This window comes from Amblyomma americanum, chromosome 5 (genome assembly GCF_052857255.1).
Source record: "Amblyomma americanum isolate KBUSLIRL-KWMA chromosome 5, ASM5285725v1, whole genome shotgun sequence".
In the NCBI taxonomy this organism is placed as follows: Eukaryota; Metazoa; Arthropoda; class Arachnida; order Ixodida; family Ixodidae; genus Amblyomma; species Amblyomma americanum.
Window position 1 is genome coordinate 190,576,287 of NC_135501.1, and position 14,998 is coordinate 190,591,284.

General features: G+C 46.3%; 1 protein-coding gene across 2 annotated transcripts; it reads right to left on the bottom strand.

Annotated features, from left to right (window-relative positions):
* Positions 1–1,073: 1,073 nt before the first annotated feature.
* cin (Molybdenum cofactor synthesis protein cinnamon) lies at positions 1,074–8,215 on the bottom strand. 2 transcript variants are annotated; one of them, XM_077666262.1, is made up of 20 exons: positions 8,118–8,215; positions 7,886–7,946; positions 7,501–7,579; positions 7,357–7,414; positions 7,182–7,274; positions 7,013–7,107; positions 6,852–6,918; positions 6,689–6,784; positions 6,357–6,387; positions 6,136–6,285; positions 5,979–6,071; positions 5,716–5,771; positions 5,508–5,627; positions 5,345–5,403; positions 4,097–4,250; positions 3,895–4,016; positions 2,539–2,626; positions 2,400–2,473; positions 2,053–2,221; positions 1,074–1,410 (listed from the first exon to the last, which is right to left on the bottom strand). In XM_077666262.1, the coding sequence occupies exons 2-20, from the start codon at positions 7,923–7,925 to the stop codon at positions 1,180–1,182; spliced, it is 1,875 nt and encodes a 624-aa protein (XP_077522388.1). In that variant the 5' UTR covers positions 7,926–7,946; positions 8,118–8,215; the 3' UTR covers positions 1,074–1,179. The 2 variants fall into 2 exon arrangements, with proteins under 2 accessions (XP_077522388.1, XP_077522387.1); XM_077666261.1 differs by having other exon boundaries at positions 6,357–6,390.
* Positions 8,216–14,998: the final 6,783 nt, after the last annotated feature.

Consider the following 14,998-nt stretch of genomic DNA (forward strand, 5'->3'; position numbering starts at 1 on the left):
TTCAAACTCAGGGAACTCTTATGACGCCACGGCAACTCTTATGACGTTTCAGAACGGAGTGACGTGATACGTGACGTAAACGCAGACTCCTTGATTTCTGACGGCTAGCGGTGCGGTGCGCAACCTTCCTTTGCCAGCCTCAGAGATTCGTAGCTTCCATGAAGTAAGGAAAATTCCTCCAAGGTGGCGCCTCTTGTCCTAGGAAGTCATCACGCTTGTACTTGCGAGATTGGCCTGTGGCGGCGACACCTGTATTTTGGTTCTTGCTATTTTCTACATTACGAGAGCTTTATTTTCAGTAAGAGTGGCGTTTTTGTGATCAGGAGCTGCTATTCTATCGATACAAGCCAACTTCAATTTCTCCTCAGTGTCCTTTTAAAGTTATTTCTAACAACGAATTGTTGCCATTACCGGAAAGAGCCTACACGCAGCGCTCTTTCAGTTAAGCTGAGAAGTAATGGTTCCAAAGATGGTAGGATTCTTGCGAAAAAAAAGAAAAGAAAGGCAGTCTTCATTGCTTTAATATTCTCAGGGCATGGCAATGCAATATTCAAAGGCTTGCATTCTACAGAACTGTCCCCGGCCCGCTCTATGCAACAAAGTGTCGTGAATTGCACCTGGTTCAGTGTAATGATTGTTTCACCAAATCCATTCAATTTTTTAATTTCCCACCCTCTACCTTTGATTACAGTGACCTAACTGTAGGCCACTAAACTTCCCTTTCGTATTTTACCTGACAAAGGCCAGGGCTAGTATAACAATGATTCTGAAACAGATTCCATTCCATTTTTTAATTTCCGGCCCTTTGTCTTTGAAGCGAGCCACACTGAGGGCATCGGCAAATACCAGAGAGTGAATGTGGGACGTGGCGTTTCTTTAGTCAAAGCGAAAATGTGAGAAATTAGTTTCAGAATCATGTTATACGAGCCCTGGCATTTGTCATGTGAGCAACTTGATCAGAGTGAATTCAACACTGTTTCACAGCTAGGCAGGTAAATCTTGAGTGGACGTAGTCATGCCCCATTTAATGCCTGTTTAAGATCTAATTTATGCCTTCAACAAGCTAGTTGATATCTGTTCAGGAAGTTTATTGCAATAGAAAATGTAAAGAAAGTAAGTCTTTGCGGTAATACAATACTAAATGCATCGTAAATGCGCAGCTTCAGTGTTGGTGATTCTTCATATCATGTCGGTGACAAGTGCAGTCACGCTGGTTCCGGCTGGAAGTGTCTGCCTTTCAGCCGTGGCTGGTGGAAGCACAAGCAAAGTGTTGGCTCCTTGGAAGCTGAGTAGCCGGCTACTGATCTGATTTCCCGTGCTCTTGGCCACAGGAAGTGGCGAATCCTCAGACCAGGTGAGCACAGCCCTGTGGTACTCTGGGCGTGGGTCAAGGGTTATGTCATCGGCCAACTGTGCAGTGAGGTCGGGAGGGTGGGGGCAAAGAAGGTTATGATACCGACTTACTCAATCTGGGCTATATAAGCTGGGATGATAAAATAGCCTAGTTACCTAAAAAGGTTATTTTTGTACAAGCAGTCAAATAAAACTTGGTTAGTGCTGAGAGAAGACTGAGAAGAGCGTGTTGTGTCCTTTCTTCACCTTGTCTGTGCCATTAAACTGTTCCATCACCACAGTACAACTTCGGGCTAGATGTACAACTTCATTACTTCGTTATAGGCGTTATTACTTCTTTATAGCCATACCTTTGTTAAAGCCTGTGTTGACCGCGCTTCCAAGCAGTATTGTCATTCCTTCGTTATATCCATTATTTCATTATAACGAGGTTAGACCATACAGCAATGTTCAGAGTGCCTGTGGTCGTAGCCTCCACTGTGTTCTGTCTTTTTATGTTCACACTTGCCCCTTTATGAAATTAAAACATGATTTCGGTGGCTGATGTTATGTGAAGAAGCTTGTCAGTGTCTGTGCAGCCTTACCTTGCCTTCTCATTTATCTAAAATCCTGCTCTGCAGTTGGCTGATTAAACGATGGCACACGTCAAGCCTATTCAGACTCGGAACTCAACTGCATTTTGGTTGTGGTGCAACACACCTTTGCCTTGATGGATGTTGGGTAGATAGCAACATGTCCAGACATTTTCCTCAGGGCGGGCAGAACATAAAGCTGGCAGGTTACAGCTGCTGAAACAGGGTTGCCAGGAAGACCAAAGACTAGCTTGCATCTGTTGTCATAGCTGAGCGATGCAAATGCTGTTGGCTTCCTGCAAAGAAATGCTAGTCAGTGTGCATTTTTGTTCGGCACTGGCATCTAGGATCTTCCAGCATGCACAATGAATGCATCGTCGGTTGACACAGAACTTGTTGCCTGTCAAATGGCATTACTTGTGAAAAGAGCATCTCCCGAAATACTGCTATGGGGCTATCAGTTGGTTTACAAACCCTGGCTTCATGAAGACTCGTCCAAAGTGTATGGTGGCAGAGAATTCTTTGATCAGCACTTTCTTGAGAAGGTCCTGCAAAAATGATACTGACACATCAGTATCACACCACATTGTTCAGACAGTGCAGCTTTTTTCACCTTTTCTCCCATTGAGACGCCCCCTGATGAAACAACCACATCTGCAACTCTGAAAGCAGCCTTTAGTTTGTTAACATGGTCCTCGTACCTGAAAGCATAATTTTACAACCATTATCAAATGGCTTCAGCAAAGCGCCACCATACTCCCGTTTCCGAAACCTTGCTGCTTTTAAGGGGGGAGCCTGGCCTAGAAAACAAAATTTTATTAATGTAGTCATAGTTATGAAATCTTCAGGGTACATGTATTTTTGCACGCTGATTGTAAATGTGTCATTTAATTTCATGTAAAACAATTTCTTGAGCTCTTATGTAATTTTTATACAATTATCTTGCGAAGAGCTTTGAAGAAAATTTGCTGTGGGAAACTCGCTGAAATGTATGCCATTGGGTTCTCTTGATACCAAGGAATGCAATAAGGGTAAAATTATAACCCTGGCTATCACAGAACTTAATTTATAGGATAGTGAAGCTGCCACTTTAAAAACAGGAATACACACTTTCCTTCACATTTTTGAAGCAACAACTTCAAAACCCTATAACTTAATTTCTGTGATAGGCATGAAGACAATTTTACCCTTATTGCATCCCTTGTTATCAAGAGAACCCAATGGCATAATTATCAGCAAGTTTCCCGCAGCAAATTTTTTTCAAAACTCTTCACAAAATACATGCATAAAAATTACACAAGTGCTCAAGGAATTGTTTTACGTGAAATTAAATGACATATTTAGAATTGGCACACAAAAATACATGTTCCCTGAAGATTTCTTAACTGTGACTTCATTAATACAATCTTTTTTTTTTTTCAGGACCAGGCTCCCACCTTAAAAGGAAACTTGCATTGGACAAGGTTCCCAGCAGGTTCTATATGTTTTAGTGGCAAAATAGTACAAGTCTAAAACAATGCACGCACAAACATAGAGCAAAAATAGAAAAAAGTCGGGCACTGACTGTGCAGTTATGGTAGTGCGTACGAAGCATAGGTGTATGTCACCATAAACAAGGTCTGCTGTGCCTGCTGCAGTGGCTTGGTGGCTACTGTTTTGGTAGGTCACCATGAGCACAACCTAATGTTGCTGTGACATTTAAAATCCACTAATTAAAAGCTTTTGCACATGCACACAACTCGAGAAGAAAGGCAAGTCAGCACAGGTAGCAAATGGCTGGACTCCTTCCTCTTAGATACATACAGCCAGGTTACAGACCTCCCGTTTAGCCATTCACTGACATTTCTTCGACGTGCCTTCCCAGGTACCTGTATTTGTTTTGACAGCACTCACAATTGCAGGTGGTTAGCAGCCACACATCAATACTTGTACACTACAGAATGGAATTAGGATAGTTACTAGGACATACTCATCACGTGCGATTCCGGCATCGTGTGCTGGGAATCCGTTTTTTTCCAGCAATGTAAGCAGGGTTGTCTTGTTGCTGTCCCTTATCTGCCCGGGCTTCAACGCACTGCCTGGAGCCACCACCTGTTGAGATGACAAAAGCAGTGCCCAGTTTCTAACGCACGTTAGTCCAGAGCAGTCCTGCACAACAGAATCGGTACTACCTCATTTCCAGTGGAGAGGATAGCTACCCGAGGCAGCTTGTACACATTCACACTGGTTGCTCCGACAGTGGCCAACAGGCCCAAGTCACTAGGGCCCAGCTTGGTCTTTCGAGCCAAGACGCGCTGCCCCTGTTTGATGTCTGATCCCACCCTCCTGCGAGAAAAGATACGTACACGAGGAACTTTCTCATATGCTGCTTTGCTTTCCTGCTGCTATTCAGCTTGGCCTGCTTCCCTCATTTAACCTTTTCCTCACAATATGCACGCAATTTACACTTGGAAAGGCTAGAATTATGAAGTAGTATAAATAAGTGAGAATTCTGCCAGACTGACCTATGGTTTTGCACTGTCTTTTCATGCAAGAAAACCGCAACTTCTTTCAATGAGTTAAGAATTTCAGAGATTTTTGTAAAACTAAAGTCTACTACACCCACATAAGTGACCATGGTAATATTGTCTCCCTTCACTCTTACGGCTGCACACTGGAAGATGTTATTTGTAATTTTTATCTCATTACATACTGGTAATGCTTTCAGTTGCAGTAATTCAGCTGCAGGATGTGACAACTTTGTTGCTATGAAAGCAGCTTTTTTTTTTCCATGCATTTTTAGATGCCCCCCACTTATCTTTAGGTTCAAGGCAGTGCAAACTAACAGGATAATACACGAAAAAACAGGTGCTACCAGCATTGTAGCTCTTGCATTTCAAATTTATCACTCTTATGGATTGCACATGTAAAAGAATCACAAGCGAATTCACTAACTTTGCTCAAAATACGGCATGCATGTGACAGAAATTCACACAGTGGCTGGAACGTGCAACAAAATAGAGGTAGGTTGAGGAAAGTTGGTTTTGCACATCTTTCCTCAGAGCCTATTTAAACAACCAAGCGACAAGTAGAATATACTACTGGGCAGGAGTGAGAACCTAGAGGATGACATAGAAAACACACTTTATGCACTATACTATCGTTTCAGCCTGCATGGATGAGCAACCAGTTAACATGAATTAGACATCAACCTCTATGTCAAAATGTACAGATATTGCATGTTCTTGTTAATAATTACTGTTTACCTGTAATTGCTGCCTTAAAAGTACATGCTAGATCACCAGCTGTAATGAAGCTTTTGACGATTCCTTCCGTAAAGCTGCTCTCCCTTTTTACCAGTAAAAACTGAACCATGCATTCAACTGTTGCACAATTATACTTCCCAAATGTGATGGAAATTTTGAATGTCCTGTCCATACCGAATATCCTGTCCAACAGTAGGAGCCTTTAATATGTTCACTTCAATTTCCTGGGAACCCTAGAAAGACAAAGCAAAATGCAGTCGGCGCTGAGTCAGTTGGCTGTGGCAGCACAGTTGATTACAGCATACGAAGAGTGAATTGACAAAGGTTGTCTACTTGCATCTTCTGAGGCATGAACAAGCTCGGTGTCTTCTACCTGTACGACAGCATCACAGGGCTCGGGAACTGGTGCCCCCGTGCTGATTCTTGCGCACTGCCCTGGTTTAACTTGTTGCGCAGGCTTAAAAAGAGCACCCAAGAAAAGTATGGATATGTCAGGCTTCGTGCAAAATGCAGTCTACCAAACTCTTATAATGAGCAGAGCTTACATTGGAACCTGCTGGTATTGCGTCCACCACCTGCCGCGGTCCGTCACCATCTGATGCTGCCATGCAAAGAATGTATGTTGGAACTGAATGAGATTTATTAACTTTGAACTCTAGAAATTACATACTGTATGACTTTTAAGTGGTACGTCAGTGCTGCGGAGACGGAACTAACTAGAAGTATCTTGCACCCTTTGTGCCTGTCCAGTTTGACGTCACCAGCTGGTCCCTTAAGAAAACTCCACATACTCACTCTGAAGCCTTACCGATAACAGCATAGCCATCTTTGATCGAAGCCGGAAATGGCGGAAGGGCATCCGAGGCATACACGTCCTCTGCCAATATTCGTCCGCCAGCAACTGCAAACATATTTCAAGTGCTCAGTCAGCCCGCTGCTCTGACCACAAACTGCTGTCAGGTTACCTTGAAATGGAACCAGCTCCGTGTCCAGCTCAGTGCAGAGGTCTGTGACAATAGCTTGAGCTTCGGCAACGGATATCAATGGGTATGGAGAATGCCTTGGCCGAGAGGCAACTGTGGTGTTGGGCGGTTCTTCGACTGTGCACTGACATCCTTAATAAAGGAGCAACAATATAAGCGTGTGCAACCAAACTGCTCAGGCAAGTCTGAATAAAACTGCTCACCATGGAACTTTGCAGAAGCTGAAGGTACAGACTGCTGTAAGCATGAGAAGTTAGGAGTGTCAGTTTAAGCCCCGAAATGAAACAGCTACAACAAAATTCCTCTCAACAGTCCGATTTTGCTGCTAACCAAAAGTCTGCATGGTCACAAAAGACTGGAAGTGAGAGTACGGTAAGTGCCAAATAAAAATTGTGTGAACATGGTCCTGTTATGCATGAAATGCATGAGGTACGTCTTTCCAAAGGCAAGACACAGAGCACAGGCATATATTTCCTCGTGCAATACGAGCAAGTGTCCACAGTTCAATACATATGGAAGAACAGTATAAATGTACCGATATCAAACCATGGAGCTTATCCGTCTTTGCTTTTCGCTCTTGTAGCTGGTCAACAGCATGTGGAATAGCAGGACTAGCAAATTCGAAGCACTCCTGTAAGGATACATCAGCACCTATTAAGAATTGCCAACACATATCCGAAATCTTTCCTCAAGCTCACCTGCGCTCCTTTACGGCTGCCTGGAAGGTTAATTATGAGAGTTTGGCTCCGAATGCCGCAAACTAGCCTGATGAGAATCACAAGAGCAAGTTGTACACTTTCAAAAAACAATAGGCCGCGTTGCCAACAAAGGCCAGACAAAGCGCATGAGAAAGACATGCCTTGACAGCATTGCCATTGGTGTGACACTCAGCGACTTCTGAATTATCGCAATTGTGATGCCCGGAGCTTCCTTCATTATAACTGCTCTTGTGGCCTGTAACAGAAAAACAGTGTTATTGCATGTGACAAACAATTTGAAGCAAAAAAAAAAAAATGATTGCCTCCTACCTCTGGTGTAACGTCTCTAGCTGAGAAGCCAGTGCCACCAGTTGTCAGAATGAGGTCAAGTTTCTCAACGTCACTCCAGCTTACAAGTGTCCTCTGCGAACAAGTGAGCACACTTAAACTGAGTCACAGAATGACATGCAGAGGAAATAAAAACAGCAATTCGTTGCTTGGTCACCTTGATCAGTTCAGCATCATCTGGCACACACTGTCGTATCGCTACCAACCCATTTATTCTGAAACGGGACAAGACGGTAAATAAATTAAGCGAACAAGGCCAGGACGAATGAACGCTCAAATCAGCATAGGAATTTGTACACACAGCTTTTTTGAGTTGACTATTTCTTCCAGATTTCTGCCACTGGTGTCTTCGGCTTGGCCTTGGGAGCATCTGTCACTGACTGAAAAAAGCAAAAAACAGCAGTATAAGACCAACCCCTTGTGCTTAACTCTCAGCCAACAAAAAGTTGTGCTGCGTTCTCAGAGGCAAACCTAGCTTCCGTACACTCTAATTCCATCTAAATCCAGCATTATATCATAAATAACGCACTTTTTAGAAATTTATTACGATAGTGCTCCTCTAACGCCACTGTGAGCGTGAGCAATTGATGCACGCCGTCAACGTCCCGTACTTTCAGGCAAGTAAGTTTAGTGTTGGTTCTTTTGCGTACTACTTGCAAACACTTTTGCGGCACGCTAATACTCACCTGTAAGAATGCCCGTCCTTATGAAATGTACGTTATCCATTGCTCGACTCACGTGGACCACCTAAAAGAGTGTGATGATGTTTAGCTGATTATAATAAAATCTACTCACAGCCATTACTGTTATGTCTATACAGTGTTGCAGCGTAAAAGTTCGCCCAATGCAAGGCGCGTTTTAAATAAGTGTAACAGTGTAACGCATTATCGGCATGAAACGGGGCATGTAAACACTCACCTCCGTCCTTCGGCTGTTTGCTGTCTGCTACTAACTGCGTACCCCACAGAGAAAATGCCCCAGACCTTGCATAGATAACATAGCTTGTTAAGTGCGACGCTAATAATGGCGCTACTGAACGGTCACATTTTTGCGACTTCAGTTGATGTGAAAAGTGTTTTTGACCTCAAGCAAAATTATATTCTTTATTATTTTTTATTGTGAAGCACGACAGGTCATGGCGTTGAGGCACTATTTAAGGTAACTCAACGAATTGTGCTGACTGTAGCGCCAATCATAAAATTAAAAAAAAAATTCTAGGCCTAACCGCGCGTTTGCTCAGGTTCAGATATTGCACAGAGATTATATTTGGTGGTTAGTTTTGTTTTATAATACATTTAGGTGGGGTACTTGACTGATTCGGTCAGGGTTATTCGAAAATCGCCATCGTGTGCGGCGACGGCGAAACAAAACCGAAAGACTTCGCAGCAATGTAGGGTGCCTCGATGGGCGCGCCGGGCATCGAGGCACCCTACAGCAATGTAGTGTTCCTGTATATGTATATGCTCCCGCAGGGAGCATATACATATACATATATGCTCCCGCAGGGAGTATATACAGGAACACTACAGCAATGGTACTCGTGACGCCATCTCGCAGCCACCGGAAAAACGAGCCCTCTAAAGAGGAGGGCGAGGAGGCTGCGCGGTCGATTCAAAAGCACTTTCTTGACTACGTCACGAATGTCCGAGTTATACGTAGTCAGAGACGCACGAAGAGGCCGTCGAACAGAAAATTGTAAACCGCCGCCTCCACTTTACATCTTGGTGGAAGGGATGCCTGTAAGGGAAGTTCAAACTATAAGAATCCTGGGGCTCTGCCTTCAGCCAATTCAGGAAGAACAATTAAGGAGGCAATAGAAAGGTTCAAGACAACCGTCAACTTGACAGTAAGGCTAATGAGACGAATTGCCAACAAAAGGACGAGAGTGAAGGAGAAAGAACTGTGCAGAATAGTATAAGCATTTGTGCCAAACAGGCTTGTATACGCACTCTCATACCTAAAATTAGACAAAGCGGAAAAGCCGAAGTAGAGGCTATAATCCTGCTCACCACGAGGGAAGAAGGAAAGGTAGGGCAAAAGCTCTACATAGAATGTACAGCCAACATGAACAAGCGGTATATGTAGATGCCGCAGAATACCCACATAAACAAGCGTTTGCACTAGCGGCGGTGGACACGCAATGCAGAATGATAGTCTCCAGCACTACTAAAACGAGATCCTCAGAAACGGCAGAAGAGGCGGCTATCACCCTTGCCATCATTAACGCCGAAGCTGCGACCCTAAATTCACCATATGCAATTATGCGAGGGGCATAATTTCTCTGGTAGCAGTGAACATATTGGGTCAAACAAAAAACTTAGAACTATTTAGTTGATATGGGTCACGGCTCACTCGGGGAGCCCTGGTAACAAAGCGGTGCACATCAAAGCTCGAGTATTCGTCAGGCGAGCACGGGACGCGGTAGTTACTGACAGTTTCTCGAAGGACGGCCTAGCATCATATCACGACATTACTAATCATTTTAAACCAGCAAGGAGGATCTTCCCCCTTACAGACAAAACATTAAATAAAGAGCGGGAGACCACCTGGAGGCGACTCCAGATGCGATCGTTCATGACTCCTCACTTATTATGAACATTCTATCGCGGTGATTACGACTCGGAATGCACACTATGTGGCGAAATAGGCACTTAGGGTGGAACTGTATATTGTAGAACTGTAAGGTGGAGCCGTCACCGGAATCTCTAATACAAATTCCCACTCTCGAGCAATATGGGAGGCCGTGTTGGTCAGTTCGGACCTGGGCGTTCAAACCCGGTCTATTGAATGGGCTACTCAGGTCGCTGTCAGCCGTCGACTGATAGCCTCCTAGCACGGATCATCTGCATTTTGCCTTTTCTGACGAAATACATGTTTTCCAATCCAATCAATTAAAGTTAAGCACAGAAAACATGCCTTGCACGACACTTCCGCAATTTCAACGAGTTCGGTTTTCATCTGTCGCAATAAAGCGTTTAAATCTTCGTTTCGCGTAGTCTGCTTTCGTCTTTATGTCAAGGGCTACGATATCATGATGTCGAACTTTATCATGAGTTGCACTGAAAAGGGCCCTTTACGGGGCAGCGCTTCAGACAGAGCTGAGTTCAGTATTCGATGGGGCCGCCATTTGCTTCAGTGCATTTCTCAATGCGTTTGATGTATCCGTTGAAGGCATTCTCTCGCATGGAGTCGCCAATTCGGCTGAACGGATCCCCAATGTGAACTTTCAGCTCACAAACAGTGCTGAGTGTCCCTGTGCTTTACAAGATGGATTTCACAAAACACCATACGAATAAATCGCAGGGTGTCAGGTCAGGTGAGGTCAGGGCATATTTGGGGATCCGCGACCCATCTATCGTTGAAAATTTCGGTCCAGCCTGTCGCGAACCTTCGCCGAATAATGTGCCGGTGTGCCGTTATGTTGGAAAAACCAGATTTATTTCTGCATATGGTTCGCGTTGAGTTCAGGTAGGAACTGATTTTCCAGCATATGCAAGTAAGCGTCTGCAATGACCCCTTCCCTCCAGATCCCGCACCACACTGTCACACCTGAGGAGTGAACAGGGCGTGTCATGATGACCCTTGAGTTATCTCGACACCACATTCGCGTGTTCTGCTTGTTCACCTCGCCGTCATGGTGGAGCACAGCCTCATCGGTGAAAAACCCGAAACTGCAGATAGCCAGGGTCAGCATCAATTCGCTGCTGTTCCTCTCTGCATAACTGCAACCTCCACGTCAGGCCGAAGTTGGTCAGTTCGCGCAGCGCACGGACTTTATACGGCCGCATTCCTTTTCTCCTCAGGGCGTGGCTCACGGTTGAGGTTCCTGTTCGAACATTAGTGCAGCGTACCTACATGAGAGCCTTGGGTCCGGATCGAATGCGCCCTCAATGACATCTCGAATGCTCTCCCGAGAGCTCCCGGCATCGAATATGCAATCTGCGATGAAATGTCACTCTGAACTGCTTCCGTATACGAAGCGAAGGGAATTGGACTCACACAGCCAGGTCAAGGCCACGGACTTCTCTTGGTCGTTGTACGACCACATTTTGATGATGTATTACGCTGCTTCACACCAGAGAGCACCAAGCAAAGATAATTCGCTCACCAACTGAGCACAGCTACCGCCGGGGACAGAAAGGCGAAAACAGACGACGAGAAACGAAGATTTAAACCCTTTATTACGATAGACAGAAACCGAACTCGTTGAAACTGCGGCAATTTCCTGCAAATCATGTTTTCTGTGTCCAACTTTGCTAGCGTAGCCAAGGAAGTGCTTTTAAATAAACCGCGCTATCTCCTCCAACTCTCTCCTTTCTTTGTAGCGTGGCCTCCGTGATCGGCTCCGGCTACGCCCCGTCCACGGTGGCTCCGACAACACACCCGAGAGACTTCGTAGCGCTGGAACTCGTGGCGCCATCTCGCACCCATCGGACAAACTAGCATTTTACAAACGTAGCCTTTGTAATTGAGTTGAAGAAATTGCCAATCGCGGAGGCCACGTCTGTAGAAAACTAGTTGGTCTAGTGGGTGCGAGAGGGCGCCACGAGTACCAAAACTGCGAACTCGGCAGTAATAATAATAATAATTGGTTTTGGGGAAAGGAAATGGCGCAGTATCTGTCTCATATATCGTTGGACACCTGAACCGCGCCGTAAGGGAAGGGATAAAGGAGGGATTGAAAGAAGAAAGGAATGAAGAGGTGCCGTAGTGAAGGGCTCCGGAATAATTTCGGCCACCTAGGGAACTTTAACGTGCACTGACATCGCACAGCACACGGGCGCCTTAGCGTTTTTCCTCCATAAAAACGCAGCCGCCGCGGTCGGGTTCGAACCCGGGTACTCCGGATCAGTAGTCGGCAGCGCAGCAACGCGTTGTCGCTGCGCTTCCGAAGTCGATCACGGAGGCCACGTCTGTAGAAGGCTAGTTGGTCCGGTGGGTGCGAGATGGCACCAGGAGGACCACTGCTGCGAAGTTTCTTGGGTTTGTGTTTTGTTGCCGAAGGAGGCGCTTCCCGTAGCCGTAGCAGCCGTAGCTCAATTCCATTTCGCTGGGTCCGTTGGATGAGGCTGCCCATCCGCCCGGTTTGAGCAGGGTTAGCATTGCAGTAACACTGAGAACCCAGACGAGAAGCGTGCTTATTCCTAGGAGACCAGCAGCTATCCTCTAGGATAATAGCGTGTCAAAATGTAAAAACTGCATGTGCACTACATCAAGCAGGACAGGAACACATCCTGTGGAGATGCGACCGTAATCCGTCCCCCAACATAGCTCATGCGACTAGCCCCGTCACCGGAAGAGTGGGAGAAGGCACTAAGAAGTGTTCACTGCGATAAAGAAGGACAGGCTAGCGGAATGGTTGGGAAAGGTTGCGACCCCTTGGGCCCCGACCTATCCTCTTCCGGCCTGATCTCCCCATCCTCCTCCCCTTCTAAAAGTACAATAAAGTCGTTTCGTCCTCCTTTCGGTTTTGTTTCGCCGTCGCCGCATACGATGGGGATTTCCGAATAATTCTGTCCGAATCAGGCAAGTACCTCACCTAAATGAAGATGACCAAAATTCCCCCTCGTATGTAAAAAAAAAAAATCGTTACGCATTAAAGAGGTGCTACAGAAAAACAGGGTGTACGTGTAGGCAAATCACCGGAGCACGTGCTTCCTCAGTTTTTTTGTTGTTGTAGCTTCCAGTGCGGTAATATCTGTTTGGCCACGGAAAAACCGTTCCTTTGGAAACAAAGCTACAGACGGGGCACATGGAGCATAATTCGAGAGCAACCTAGAGCGAGAGAGAGGCATCTTTAATGTAGAGAAAGGTCGAGAGGTCCGCCGGATTAAGTCTTTAGCCTGCTACTCCATCAGGCGCGGTGGTGCAGTGGAGGTGGTGGTAGTGGTTTATTAAAATCATTGTGAAAAGGAAGGAAAATATTTTTGCTAGCCCCGGCATCTGGCATCGATACTGAAGCAGCTGAGCTGGGCAGCGGAAATAAAAGGATAGCAGGCAGAATGGAGAAATCAAGTGAAAGAGGTGAAGGGACAGGAAGAGAGGATAGGGGGAGAAGTCTGAACTCACTGATGCGACCTCTTGTTGTGACAATGGCCGCAAAGTCATGACATGTATGATGTGTACTAGCACTTAAGAGCACAAACACGGGTTCAACAGCCGTTACGATTGGCCTAGCCGTGGTTGGCAACCGGTGCATCTACTCCAAACAGCTAGGCGCAGGACACCAGCCAACTATGTTACCATTGTTTTGACTTGGCCGTGTACTGTTAATTCTCCTGACAGACGCGCAGAACGAACGACGCTGGCCATAGGAGAACGCAACTGTAAAAAAAAAAAAACAGTTAGTAGCTGGCGCGGTCCTGTTTCTGTGTGTTCATCTTCGAGTTCGCATTTGTGCAGGAGCTAACAGCATGACCTGCCTAGAGCCGCTGCTGAAAAAGAAATAAAAATCGAACGTATAGTGTCTCGACTTTTGGATCTGTTATGCCCAAGTGTCTGTATGGTTTTTGAAGGCGCTTTGTTCACTTTGTGGAAGTTGGAACCCATTAGAATCTCGAATTAACAAGAGGGGATGCGGAAAATGGTTCTTATCCTTTTTGTCCATTTAGTTGCTGGGTAAGAAACACACAAAAAAAGTCGCCCAAACTCTACAACGCAGATGCATGGCGAAACTTGCGCGTCTGAAGCAGTCTTGGTATCACATCACCGAGCCGCGCCAGGGGCAGACAAAAAAAAAGATAAAAAGTCTGGCCACAAGAAACGCGACGACGAGCTGTCTGCCCATAGAAGCAGCGGCGCGGGCGCAGTGCACTGTCACTGTTCTCGGCTTCTGCACCGGGGGGGGGGGGGGGGGGGGGGGGGGGGGGGGGAAGGGATTTCTATTCGCTGATAAGTGCATCAGCGCAGACCGCCTTTGAATAGGCCTGTAGTCGACAGTAATGCGCATGCGTCAGCGGTCTGACTAGCGGGTGAAAAATGCGACTGACGGAGACCGGCGTTCTTTCTTCGTTGGTGCTAGCCGCGAGAACTTATTTTCGCCGTGCAAGCGGCAGTGCTTCTGAATATGAGTTTGTGCGCGGTACCACTGTGTTGTTGACGTCTTCACCGTCTATCGGAGACGCCGCTGCACTCACGACCGACCGACGACTGCCGATGAATACAGCTCCGAGCCAGGCCGTCTGCATCGAAAGTGAGTGCGAGGGCGACATGCGTCCGTGAATCCTGCTGTCGGCTGTTAAAATGAATTTAAGGTTCACTCTCGCTGTTTCCGCGAGCATTGAATAACAACCAGCAAGCAACACGCTGTATTCAGAGGAGAGGTTTCATGGGCTGTCGCCATCGGGTTTCCTGTTCATGACGGAAGCGTGGGGAGCTAGAATTATTAGTTTTAGGCTTAGCTCACAATAGGCGGGTCAGCTTTAGGTATGGGGAACCTGCGCTGCCAAGGTGGCACTGCAATTGTTCCATTCGGTGACACAAAACTGCTTTTGTCAGCCGCTTGGGCCGCTGCAAACGCGAGAACACATTCTGCGCGATTAGATACCCGCGCTTGGCTGACAGCATTCATTGCCTAGCTTCTCTTGGCGTAGCCCAGATAGCTGACGCACGGCACGTGCGCCTTCGACAGAGCGCGGAGGCTCACGCCAATAAGCGCCTGAAGGTGGCGCGGAAAAGTACTAATAGTACTACCCAAAACTGCTTGCTCTTCTCGCTAGGCAGTGTGTTGTGGCGCTGCAATCGGCACCGCAAACTTCAGCGCAAGTTCCCCATTGAGCCAGCGACCAAAGTCCGGCTGG

What these genes read in the sequence shown, in the direction of transcription:
- cin (XM_077666261.1), bottom strand. Translation starts at nt 7,925, where the DNA reads ATGGATAACGTACATTTCATAAGGACGGGCATTCTTACAG. An exon ending in AAGGACGGGCATTCTTACAG is followed by an intron (nt 7,580 to 7,885) that starts GTGAGTATTAGC and finishes TGCTTTTTTCAG; the next exon opens with TCAGTGACAGATGCTCCCAA. An exon ending in TTGTTCATGCCTCAGAAGAT is followed by an intron (nt 5,404 to 5,507) that starts GCAAGTAGACAA and finishes TTGTCTTTCTAG; the next exon opens with GGTTCCCAGGAAATTGAAGT.